Source organism: Nymphaea colorata, chromosome 7 (genome assembly GCF_008831285.2).
Source record: "Nymphaea colorata isolate Beijing-Zhang1983 chromosome 7, ASM883128v2, whole genome shotgun sequence".
Taxonomy (NCBI): Eukaryota; Viridiplantae; Streptophyta; class Magnoliopsida; order Nymphaeales; family Nymphaeaceae; genus Nymphaea; species Nymphaea colorata.
In genome coordinates this window covers 25265782-25279061 of record NC_045144.1, presented here as the reverse complement: position 1 = coordinate 25279061, position 13280 = coordinate 25265782, and the positions used below count along the sequence as shown (strand labels likewise).

The 13280-nt window shown below is 37.3% G+C and overlaps 1 protein-coding gene across 2 annotated transcripts; it reads right to left on the bottom strand.

Annotated features, from left to right (window-relative positions):
• Nucleotides 1-1774: 1774 nt before the first annotated feature.
• Nucleotides 1775-9125, bottom strand: LOC116257252 (disease resistance protein RPV1-like). 2 transcript variants are annotated; one of them, XM_050078904.1, is made up of 6 exons: nt 8773-9125; nt 7341-7971; nt 5639-6749; nt 3885-4181; nt 2366-3643; nt 1775-2252 (listed from the first exon to the last, which is right to left on the bottom strand). In XM_050078904.1, exons 2-6 carry the CDS (start codon nt 7817-7819, stop codon nt 1887-1889), a joined length of 3531 nt encoding a protein of 1176 aa, XP_049934861.1. In that variant the 5' UTR covers nt 7820-7971; nt 8773-9125; the 3' UTR covers nt 1775-1886. The 2 variants fall into 2 exon arrangements, with proteins under 2 accessions (XP_049934861.1, XP_031489718.2); XM_031633858.2 differs by lacking the exon at nt 8773-9125 and having other exon boundaries at nt 7341-8314.
• Nucleotides 9126-13280: the final 4155 nt, after the last annotated feature.

The window sequence follows — 13280 nt, the reverse complement described above, 5'->3', positions numbered from 1 at the left end:
TTCCATATTTTCAAGCAAAGATGCATTAAAAGTGAGATAAAAATGTGAGATGCAGGATAAATTAGATACTGTCCTTATGATCATAGATATGTTCCATCAAATATTTGTATGTTTCAATATTTTTTTTTAATTATGAGGCAAAGCCACATACGGTTTGGTGCCCCTCAAGGTTTCTTTATTTTCAATTAATATCTTTAAATATTTAATATCTTTTGTATACAACTGCTCCTTCGAATATGAAAATTTGTGACTGGTGTCCTTTCCAGAAAATTTTTGTGGCTCCGCACTAGCCTAATTTTTAACTTTTCATGAGCATTTTCTCTGTTTAATATGTTTTTGAAAATGCGATCACCTTGAAAATCAAATTAATCTGCGTCTATATCTGCTTTTAATATTATAATTTCATTTGAAAATGAAAGAATTAATTGTCAGTAGCAATCAGCAAAGTTGATTACTTCCATATTCAAATATAACAGAATCGGTCCAAACTACTTGGAAAATCGTCATTGGAAAAATTTTAAAAAGGTGCCGAAGAAGTAAAGGGAGAAAAAAGAGCAGTCGAAGGAGCAGTTGTATACAAAAGATATTAAATATTTAAAGATATTAATTGAAAATAAAGAAACCTTGAAACCTTGAGAAGGGAGAAAAAAGAGCAGTCGAAGGAGCAGTTGTATACAAAAGATATTAAATATTTAAAGATATGTGTGTGTGTGTGTGTGTGTGTGTGTGTGTGTGCAAGCTTCCATTGCCTTGTGAAATTGATTCTAGACTGCCAAACCTAAAGGGTGTGCCTCCTCGTCTTGGAAAGCCAGAATTTGGGATGAGAAAAAGTGGGATATCAGGCATCTTGGGCTATGGGGATTTGCGACAAAACCCAATTCTTGATAGAATCTGTGGCGGAGCTCTGTGTGGGCTGGTGTGCACCACTGCCCAAGCCAGTGAACACCAAGCCAGCGAACACCAGCAGTTGGAAAATTTTATGAAGAAGGAGGAGTTGGACTTGGGTCCGGCCCGAGGTGGAGCCCACATGGCAATGTCCCATAGATGCCAGACCCTCTAAGATAAGTGTCCTTTTGATAAAATTTTCTGGCACCATCACCGAACAGAACCATGGGGACTGTGAAATTTCCTCCTTGGACTTCTCATCCTTGTAGCTGCATTGCCCGGGGGTTGGCGTTCACTCCAAAACATCCTTGCTGATCTTAGCCAAGTTCGCCTTGGCTGGTATTACTTCTAAACCCCCTATAGACTCGACGGTTGGTAGTATTGCATCTTTTCTTTCTAACCGGCTTCAACCATTACTCTTCTTTGTGTTACCTCGGAAGCCATTGGCCAAAGACACGAACACAAGAGAGTTAGCCTACCTAATTGGGTTCGGGTGCGATTTGCACGTTAAGCATGGTTTGTTATGGCTTGTTAAGTGAGTTGTGAGTGCAATTGATGTATCACGTGCGCTTGTACTACTAACCTCACATCTTTAGTTTTTGTAGTAGGTTCAGCATTGGGTTTGAGAAACCTCACTTGTACGGTTCCTATTGATTATTTTTGGAGCTGGGGTCCTGTTCGGCCGGATAGTGTCATTGTATTTAATCTATTCTAGGTTTAACTTAAGCTGTCTAAAGAGCTTTTGAACATAAGTTCGACAGCCTGAATTGGGTTTTGATAGACTCGGATGTTAGATCCTATCAAATACTGTACTCATTTGCTGGTGCCACTTCCCACCACTTGTTTTGAAGTAGCTTGATGTGCTCAACTGCTGCAGATGTAAGATCTGTAACCTTTCTGTCTTAAGGAAGATTTAGCAGATGATCAGATCATCTTCCAACAAATTTTAGCAACATGATGATGGTCCGGTGGACATTCAGACTCACCAACCATGGGAAGTATTAGATTGAAAAGATAGCACCGCCCCATGTTAGACGATCACTGGTTGTTGTTGAAACCTTCACCATTCTGTGACCACCTTCCAAATGCGTTTGGATCTCATCATACATTTCGAATAGAATTGTGTATGTGCCGTTTATTTCATCTGGAGATATGGACTCCTCATCCCACTCGATCTTGAAAACAGTCTCACTACTTGACATGACCTCTATTTGCATGGTAGTCCCACTATTGCCATCTATTGATACAGAAAAACCCTCTATAAGCAAGGGATTTCCTGAAGGACCTCTTGGTAACCCAAACAGCAGATGCCCATCATTTGTCTGAGAACCAGAAAGAACCAGCTTCTCCAAATCTTCATATGTGGCCTGCTTATTTATTAAGCACGATTTAGTTAGCAAAACAATGGTACCAAGCAGAATAAGTAATTCAATCAATAAGAAGCATTGAAGCTTAAGCCACATGATGAACTCCCACTTACCATGCAGAGCCTCACCATAAGATGACTACTAAGGTGTTTGCAGCCCCAGAGGCGTAAGACACTCAAGGATTTCAGTTTCTCGAGCCCAGCAATCTCAACAAGTCTAGTGCACTCTTCTAGGTGAAGTTCCTTCAAAACAAGCAAGTCTGAAACATCACATATTGTCTCCAGTGCAGCACAACCATTGGCTATGAGAGCAACTAGGGTGGAAGGAAGTTGGGGGATGGATTGGAGCTTTTGACAACCATTTAAGATAAGTTGTTCGAGCCGGCAAAGACTACCAATACTTGAAGGTAGTTGTTCTAGTGATCTGCTCTCTTCTAAAGACAAAAGCCTGAGATTGGTCAATTCCCCAATTGAATCAGACAGTTTTCTCAATGATGCAGAACCATCAAGAATGAGAACGTCTAAAGCCCTCAATCTTCCAATCCAATCAGGCATGGTGCCATTTTCTCCAAACGTGAGGATAAGTTCCTTTAGTGACTCCAACTCACCGATTGAGTCTGGCACTTCTTCCAGAGACAGACAGTGTGCTAGAGATAGTCTATAGAGCTTCTTTAGGCTTCCTACAGAATATGGCACCTTTCTTATTTGACACCCATCGAGGAGGAGCTCTTTCAAGGATTGCAACTTCCCGATGGAACATGATAGTTCTTCTAATGATGGACAGTAGTTTAAAGACAGTTTATAGAGGTTCTTTAAGTTTCCTATTGAACTAGGGAGCACTTTTATGTTAGTACAGTAATCAAGAATGAGTATTTCCAAAGATACCAATCCTCCAATGGAATCGGGCACTTCTTCAAGTGATGTGCAGCCTTTTACTGATAGGTGCTGTAACTTGTTGAGAATCCCAATTGAATCAGGTATCTTTTTCAACATCCATGAACATTCAAGGATGAGCTCTTCCAAAGATGTCATCTTTCCGATTGATTCTGGCAGTTCTTCCAATAAAGTGCACCAGACCAGAGAAAGCTTCCTCAATGACATCAAGTTTCCCAGTAGTTTTGGCAATGTGGAAATATTCCTACAATGATCAAGACTAAGGTTTTCAAGAGAATTCAACTTGCAGATGCTGTCTGGCAGTTCCGTCAGTGATCCACACCCTTTCATACTTAAAGTAACCAACTCTTTAAGATCTCCAATCGATCTATCAAGTTCGGACAAGCTATCACATCCATCCAGTACCAACTTCACCAGGTTGGGAAGACTAGCAAAATCTGGTGTTGTGATAATATACAGACAATGAGAGAGATCAAGAACCTTCAACCTGTCCAACTTCTGCAACCATTTTCATTTGTTAAAAAGAAACACAGAGAGTTGCATCTGAAATATCATAAGCAATTTCATAGCACTAACTACCATGACACTGATATGATCAGCACCTGTGTACTGGTGTTTTGAGGAACATGTAATATTTCGATGTCAATAGCTGTAACCATGAATTGTATAACATGGTTGGATTCCACTGCTGACAAGCATGCATCAAAAGAAAAAGCCACTCACCACTATCATCTCTTACCTTGTTTACTATTCGCAAATTATGCTTGGTCAGCACCTGCTGGAATTTGCCGTGGCATAGCTTCAGCACAACAAGCTCCATCAGATTAAACTCATTAAATGATAGAGACTTCAAAGGGCACCAATGCCATTCCAAACATTTTAACTTATTGGGGAAATGAGTGAAGTCTTTCTCGTGGAAATTGATGTAGTTGAGGTAAAGCAGTCTCAGATTACACATCAATGCAAAATCCCTGGTGCTAAATTTTTCCCACCTGCTTAAATAGTTGAAAAATATAACTTGTATATTCTCTGCTCCCTGCATATACAGAAACATGTCAAGGAATTAGATAACGACGAATTAGGTGCTGCACCAGCGATGAATTGGTTTGTCATCTAAATTGATCATGTAATGACAACTCAAGAACCACAGAACATCTTATCAATATCTTCATTTATAATAGCAAGTGACTTGTTTAAACTCTATAGGGCCTCTATTTCCTTTACTTTTGACTGATAAATTTTATATATATATATATATATATATATATATATATATATATATATATATATATATATATATAGTATGTATGTCTGTATGTAAGGTGAAAGAAATATATGAAATCTGGAGTTTTTATTATTTAGGGAGAGAGAGAGAGAGATGCATAGGTGCCAGACCCATTAATAATGATCTCAGGCATTGATAATATCCTCACTGATAGTTTGGAGCAAAAGGAGAGAGAAGGCAGGGCATTTCTCCAATTTAGAAGCACTGCAAATCTTTCTCTTTTTTCTCCTATCCAACAATGTGGATATTTTTCAGTGGTTGGGATCATTCTTGATGAATCTGACACCTACACATTTCCTTTATGTGTATACATTGCCAGCAGAAAGGAGATAGGTTTAGAGGGAAACTACTAACAAGAAATATTTCGAACTTGAATAAATCAGAGAAATTTGAAAAATAATATTCTTTGTGTCTCTTTCATATATAATATCAAAAAGAAGAAGTTCAGCATTCATGATTGTTTGTCCAACCTAACCTGAGAAGGGTCATGCTCATTTGATATGGAAAATGTCTGAACATCACCAAGCAGAAGGGATGCAGCAAATTTGAAATCCACCAATGTACTTTTTGCAATGTGTGAAGCTGCAACTGCTCTCCATGAGCAGGGATCCTCAGGGGCTTTACCTACTCAAGGCCAGGTAATATGGTTCTTTTGCTCTTGGGAGTTTTCTCTAGGCTTAGCCAAAAAACGGGTCCAAGGAAAGATTTATAGAAATGGTCCTGGGTCCACTTGATCTCATGGAAAATGGAAATGACATAAGGGTCCATCTTCACTTGACGGTTAATAGCTTCACTGTATTCAGAGTTAACTAAAACATAGGTCGTGCATTTGCATAGAATGCAAGAGGCTCTGAACATGAAGTTATATATCTGATATTGTAGAATAGTGACAAGAAAACTGGTGTTGGCCTTCAATGACCCCAGACATGCCTAGGACACAAGGAGCTCAATACTATCACATGGTTCAACAAACATTAAACTTGTGTGAGTTGACTTTCTATTGAAATTGGAAGCAGTTTCATCTAATTCAATAAAATTAATGAGATCTACAGTCCATTAACTCATAAACCAAATACTTGGATGAGTGAAAATCAACCATTTGAATGCCTCTGAAATCCCAATTCGTTGGCTCAGACTTAACACAATGAAGTCGATGAATACAGAGTAGCATCATATGAAGGAAATTTGTTATTTTATTTGTATCATACCTTAGAGTCTTCTAGCACTGTCAATATTTCATTACTATCCCACAGCCTGCTACGCTTGCTTGGCTTCAAAAGACATTCTCGCCGAATGATCTCTTTGCCCATATCTAGTATTTGATCATGCATTTCAAACACCTGTTTGTCACTAGTAATCTTAATTAAGGATCTGCGAAGTAGAGTCTGAACAGACGTATAGGGGGAGAAGTTACAATCTTTCCATACATAAAATGCTTCGTCTTTATCCTTTCCAATAAAGAAGCAAACAATATCCAAAAATACTTGCTTTTCTTTTTCAGACAGCCCATCATAACTTATCCTTAGCCTTTCATGGACATCCTTATCCTGGTGCTTGTTTAGTTCTTCAAGTAAACCTTCCCATTCCTCTGCACAATCTATTCCAAAGAATAGAGCACCAAATACTTCGAGCATCAGTGGTATACCATTAGTCGTTGATACAACCTTCTCAGATAACTTCTGGTACTTCTCTGTTGGTTTCTTTTCTCCAAAAGAATGGTAACTAAAGAGCTCAAGTGACTCTTTTTTATTCAATTTTTTCATTTGGTAAATTTCTTGCTTGTTCATTCTTCTTTCTTTCAATACATGTTCGTATCTGGTAGTGACAATGATCCTGCTTTTTGGACCAAACCATTCTTCACTATCAGCTAAAGCATTAAGCTGTTTTCTATCATCAACATCATCAAGCACAAGAAGAACGCTTTTTTTGCAAATGAGTTGCTTGATCCTGCTGCACCCCTGACTTTCGTCATCTATACGTGGGTCACTGTCCTTTGTAACATCCCAAATAAGTTGCTTTTGCAGGGAGACAAGCCCACCAACTTGGTTGGATACTTCCCTTACATTGGAAATAAAGCTGACAAACAGAAAGCTTGTGGAAATTCTATTAAAAATGGCCTTCGCAAGGGTTGTTTTCCCAATGCCACCTATGCCATTAATCCCGATCATTCTAACATCATTTTTTTCAATATCCAACAAACTCAACATTTCTTTGATAGAGCCATCCATCCCAACAGGACGCTTAGCCACATGAAGAAATGTTTTGTTCAGCTCACTTAGAATCCTCCTAATAATAATTTGGTTCAGCTTAGCTTCATGCCTGCCAAAAATAAATGCACGAGAAGGAAGTCATAGCAAGATATTGCTGTTGTCAAAGACTCTAATATACAGGTTGAGAAAACATAAACGTTCACTTGCACCCCGACATTTAGTATACTTATTGAGAAGAATCCAAATGGCAAAGAGATCATTCTCTAAGTTGAATGATCTAGCATGAGAGAAGCTTGAGGGCTTCAGAGGGGAATTCTCCAAGTGGAATCCGTTGCTTCAACAAAAAGGTGTTAAATGGGGTTCTGAAGACTTTTATTAATGGTTGGTCTGCTGCTTCACCGCCGGCCAGATTCTTCACTTGTAGCACATGCATCCTCAACTGGATCTCGGCAGGATGTACATTCTTTAATGCGCAACCAAATTTCTTTCCCTCGATAAAACACAGTGCTAAGGTTACAAAGAACTTTTCATAAAGCAGGGTTTTTCCTCCAAAACTTACCCTGTACAGGGTTACAAAAGGTATACAAAGTTTTGAGATCACATCATGGCCACTGTGTAACTCATACCTATATGCAAAATAGGAAAGACAACCAATACAATAATTGGGTGAGACCACAGTGGGAGAGAGAGAGATGCGTACCCATCCGTGTCTGTTTCAAGGACATATCCAGAAATTTCCCCTACTGTTCTCAATGCATCCCTCCACTCCTGCAGGGTCCTCTTGCTTAGGTGCTTGTTTTTTTCATGGCTTTCGAATGCAGCTTCAAATGGTCCGCTCTGATTCCTAACATGGGTGGGCTTCACATCGAAGAAAACGGGAATGATCAGCCTTTGGCACTGAACCATCATAGCGACCTCCATAAGGCACCACCTGGATTCTGCAAATCGCTTCGAGAAGATGGGCACAAAGATCTTGGATTTCTCGATGCAGCCAAGCAGCTGCTTGATGCTCTCCCCCTTGTCGAGCTTCTCGTCATCCATAAAGGTGTGTATGCCTTTCTCTTCCATGGCGTAGTACAGATGCCCCGTGAAGCCCTTGCGGGTGTCTTCCCCTCTGAAGCTGAGAAACACATCATACTCAAACCCTCTGCCCTCTTCTGAAGACGACGATGCAGCCATTTCACTTATCAGTACCCCAAAAGGTGACGATGGGATTGGAGGTTAGATAAAGGAAGAAGCACTCAGACACTAGAGATCCATGAGATGCATCCAATTTTGAGCAAAGATCCTTGTGAAGTGAAAGCGAGCTACCACCAAACTAGAGCGTGTTTCTGTAAAAATAGTCCATTGGACCGTCATTGGGTTTTTTATGAATCGCCCTAAGAAATGCTTCAAACATTGAAAGGTATTGCAGAAGCCGAAAACGAAGAAACAGAGTTCCTGAAAAGTACAGAAAAGGTGGGCGGAGTGTCTGAAACAAGGCGATAAAGCGAGGCGAGGGGTTGAACCTCTCATGAGGCGAGACGAAGCGAGGCGTTGAAGCGTAAAATTCACGGATAAATTTGTAAATTATGTAATATCCTTATTAAAAATAAGACAAAACTGATAAAAATGACTACCATCCTACAAAAGAGAAAAAAACATATACAAAAAAGTATATAATAAAAAAGATAATTTGTGCTAAAGTAAATTTTTGATATAAAACAAAATAATGTAATAAATATTCTTCAATTCATTGGTAAATGATTGAACATGGCTAGCATGAAGCACAAAAGGCAGAACTAATGCACGTAGAGAATGAGTGAGAAGGTCCGAATAAAGCAAGAGCCTTCATCTTTCACAACATTTTCTCTTGTTTTCGTTAAATTAATGTTGCTGAATTAGTATTGTGACCGATAAAGTGTTTACATTTTTAACTATTTTTTATCTTTTGTAGAAATCTTATTCTTTCGGCTAAATTTTAAACGATGAATCATAAGCTTTTTGGATTCGATTCAGAAAATGATTATGAATTTATGATAACATTTGGTATTTGATATTAACCTGAACATGTATTGGAGAAAATAGATGAACACATAATAAACTAATAATACTTGCAACACATGGCAACCGTGAGTGGAGGACCACCATACTTGATCATGAAGAAAATAAGTTTGAGTTCACGGTCTTTTTTGTAAGGTAAAAAGATTGGGCAACGTCAAGCCGTGATGATGCCCTGGAAGTAGATGCAATTGGAGGGGAGGGCGGCAAGTCGACCCTGATCTCGTCGTCCAACCAAGTGAAGAACTTTCTCATGCATGCCCTTAAGATCCGTGATGCTGCCGTAGTTAAGAATCCGCCGTCGGTCTCCGAGAAGGAAAACGACTTCACTGCTTGGGTAAGAGTCCTCGCCAGTCTCGTTCGCCGGCAACACGGTCGCGAGACGATAGCGTAGCTCATACAGCAGAAAGAAGAACAAAAGGGTGGGGAGAAATCTTCAATTTCGTAAGCGTACAATGATTTGGGATAGAGGAAAGGGAATTTAGGGCATAAACAGAGTTTAATTAGGGTCACCTGTGAAGCCCTCTTACTAATTTTATTTAATTTTTATTTTTTAAAATTAAAAAACTAAACAGACATGAGGCGCGCCCCTCAAACATGGAGCGCACCATTGATGGAGGCATACGCCTCATTTGGTAGAGGCGCACGCTTCAGAGACACGTGAGCCTTACACCTCTGCCTCAAAGCGGTTTTTCTAAGCTTTGAGTTGCACTTTTTTGTGTGAAGCGTAGGCTTCTCACAACATTGATCTGAATTGCATCTTCGAATTTCAATTTAAGAGACTTACTTTAATTCTATTTAATGGTTTTCCTACCATCAGATACCACTTCAGGGTCGGTGGAAGGTAAGAATTCAAGTCACACGATATCTTTATTTATTAGAGAGAGACTTGTCACCCCTCATCTCACTTGGGAAGAACTGTTTGATTACTTCTTTTTAAAATATAAAGCGGTTTAAAATTTTCAAACCTTAAATCTTAAAACTTTGTATTTTTCAACTTCAACAAATATCTTGAAACCTTTCGCTCGAAATATAAAAATTACACCAATAAATTTTCACGAATTTTAGAATTATGAATTTCAAGTCCAAAATTTTTTGCTTCATCAACATATCCAAATGATAACTTTGTGGTTCTCAAATCTTTGATCTACTAAAACCATAAATCTAATTACAGTCGACCGTTCTAAATCAAGCCCTCCAACTAAAATCGCCTCGATGTGGAGACCGCTTCCTTCCGAACAACAACAGCAAATTTTGACAAGATTTTTAAGATTCTGTTCTATAAGGAGTCCAAAGGAAGATTGACCCCAAAGAAGCAATGAATGTCATGAATAAAACATGTAAGAAATAAGGCAAAGACCAAACAAAAGTGAAAAACTTATCCAAGAGAAATTTGTAGGGATGTCAATATATTCAGTTTAGGTCATATATGATTGAGCCGTTGAAAAAAAAAATCGGATATGAAAAAGGTTTAATCTCTGATTAAAAAAATTGGATCGAATTCGGATTTGAACTCTGATCGAATTAGGATTTTGATTTATATCAGCTTTAGTTTTAAATAAATATCATATCTTCAATGTTCTTACATTACTTTTTGAAAAACAGATAGATTAGATTTAAAATTCGGATTTACATTCAGATATAAATGTAGAAATTGGATTTGGATTATATTAGAATTGTATATAATTTTGAATCCAAATATAGTTTTTCTTTGAATTCAAATGTATAAATATCTCAAAAATAAATAAAGTTAAGAGTATATCTTATTCGAATATAATTAGTTGATACCTCCATAAAATTTCATGTAAAAACCCTCGTTTTCATCACCAAGGTGGGTCTCACCCTGCGTTTTTTCATAAGAGTCTTCCGTTTACTGAGAACTCTCAAACGAAGCTTCGACTTCATCAGTTATCATCAGCTTTATTAGAAATGCGAAACAAATGATAAGACTGTTCCTTTGGCTAAAAGTGGAAAATAACTTTTTATTAGAAAAATAGCATTAAAAAAACGATAAAATTTCACGTGTGCCAAGATTACATTATTCAACAGTCTAATTTGAGGTTTTTTTCTTAACAAAAGAATGAATCAGGCATGTGAATGAAAATACGGTAAATTCAAGATGAAGTACGAAGTTTCTCTATCATAAAAAGTATACGTTTAGTAAAGAAACAAGCAAAAATAACGAGAAACAAAAAAAATGAAAACAGATACAAATTAACCAAAAAGAGGGATAATTGACTTTTCTCAAGAAAAATAAAAAATAAAAAATAAAATAGAAAACCACTGGTGCCCATCCTTTAAAAGACATAAAATTGGCTAAAAATTTTTCAATAAATGAAAGGAGCCCGCATCTCACAAATGAAATTAAGCTTCTGTTCGTTAATACTTTTATAATTTTATTGAATTCAATATTAGAGAAACCAAGCCAGGTGGACACCTGGGCAGAGGGTACCCATTAAAAACGACAGTGGTGGAGCTAGAAAGTTTTAGCTGAGGGGCATTGATCTATCTTCTTATTACAATGAATTGGTCACATGTAGAGTTATCGGGGCATGGGTCTGATGTAGGCACCACATGCATAAGAGTAGGTTTGAGTCCAACATCATTATAATAAAACTTTTACTAAGGTTTACACAGGCTGGGCGAGCAGTTATCCACACCAGCTCCATGGTAACTCTGCTATTGTAACCCGGCCTGCTAGGCCCTTATGTTAAGTTATAGGGTCGGGTGGCCAGTGTCGATGTCAAATCTATGTTTAGAATAAATAAATAAAAAAGATCCCATTTTGAAATTTTGTTTCATCTTTGAGCTTCATTTTAGAAACGGGCCTAGCAGTTTCAAGATATATATATTTCTATATATATACTGATTGGTAGGTACCAGACCTACCAGACCAGTTGAATAACCAATTGAGTAAGGATAAAAACCAGACCTCTTAAATTCATGCTAAAAAGTGTTTTAAACAAAATATGAACCTTTTGATGCATTTATAAACACTAGTTTAATACCAATCATGCTTTAATTCAAGTCATTTTTGTAAAAAAAGGTTGATCTTTATACTATCAAAAGTTTGATGTTATAAGAGATATTGATCTTTTTACTGTTAAAAGAACATTATTTAAGTAAGAAAACAACTAAATACATGTTTTTTCATCAAATAACTCTTAGTATCTATAAGGTTAGATTTCAAAAAAAAAATCAATAGGTCTAGTTTTTTACCAATTTTCCTATATATATATATATATATATATATATATATATATATATATATATATATATATATATATATATATATATATATATAAACCTTCGCTATTGCTGCATGATGCCGATTATACGAAATAAATAAGAAGAATTTACAACTGTCCCTTTCCATGCAGGCTTTACAACTTAGGTGAACTTACAAGTCACTCTACCACCTGCCATTGTTGGCAATCCAAATAAATAAAACATACGAGAATTAAATTGATGACTAGACTTTCATTGTCCACTAGTCTCACCAAATATGCTACGTCCCTTGAGACAGAAACAAAGAAACCACCCGTGGAAGGAGTATTTTACTACCGGAGTCTAAGTTGAAACCTTGTCATTCTCAAACACTGCCTTCGTGGTCCAGAGCCTTTGGCAGGAGATGGTACATCAATGGCAAGTTTTACTAAATCTTATATGCCTAATTTCTTTATTTTAGTAATTTTTATATATATATTTATTTTTTGAATGTTCATTTTAATATATTTTTTATCCATTCACCAAATTAGCACCCTCACTGATTAAGTTTAGAAAAATAATTTTCATAACACTACTCTCGATCACCAATCTAACATAGGCCAAATATGTGGCACCAAGTTGGTGGGAACTTAGTTCTATAAGGAGTGTTCAGTAAGTCGACCCAACTCTGTCTCAACTCAAACTCACTGGGTTAAGTTCAACTCAAGCTCAAGTTAAAACTTGAGTTTGTAAACAAGTTGAATTCGAGTTACTGAAAGTCCAACTCCATTAAGCTCGCGTGTAAGACGTGGTGCTTAATCACTACAACGATTATATATGTACTGTGCCGGAGCTGGAGCTAGCCAACTCAAGCTTAGTTATGTTCTTAATTCATGAGCCGAGGGTCAACCTTGTAAAGCTGGACTCAAGCTTGAGCCAAGTAATATATGAGATGAGCTGAGCTCCCATGGGCTTGCTCGTGTATAGCCCTATTTCTCATTTTATCCCAGTGAAAGAGCCTTTTTTTTAAAAAAAAAAAAAACTTTAGTGCGTCGACACCTAGCACCAGGCCGCAATAAATGTGCATCAACTGGTCTCGCTCATTGGCCCATAATTTGCACTTATGAGATCGAATTGCATGCATAGGGATGTCAATATATTCAATTTGAATCGGATATCCGACCGATCTGATCCGATTCGAAAAAATTGGATATGGAAAAAAAATATTAACATCCAATTAAGAAATCGGATCGGATTCGGATTTGATAAATGTCATCCGATTGGATTTGGATTCGAATTTGGATATACATAAATATCTGGCCGGATTCGGATATAGATTCGGATCAGATTCATTTTTAGATAAATATCATGCATCTAATGCTATTAAATTTTG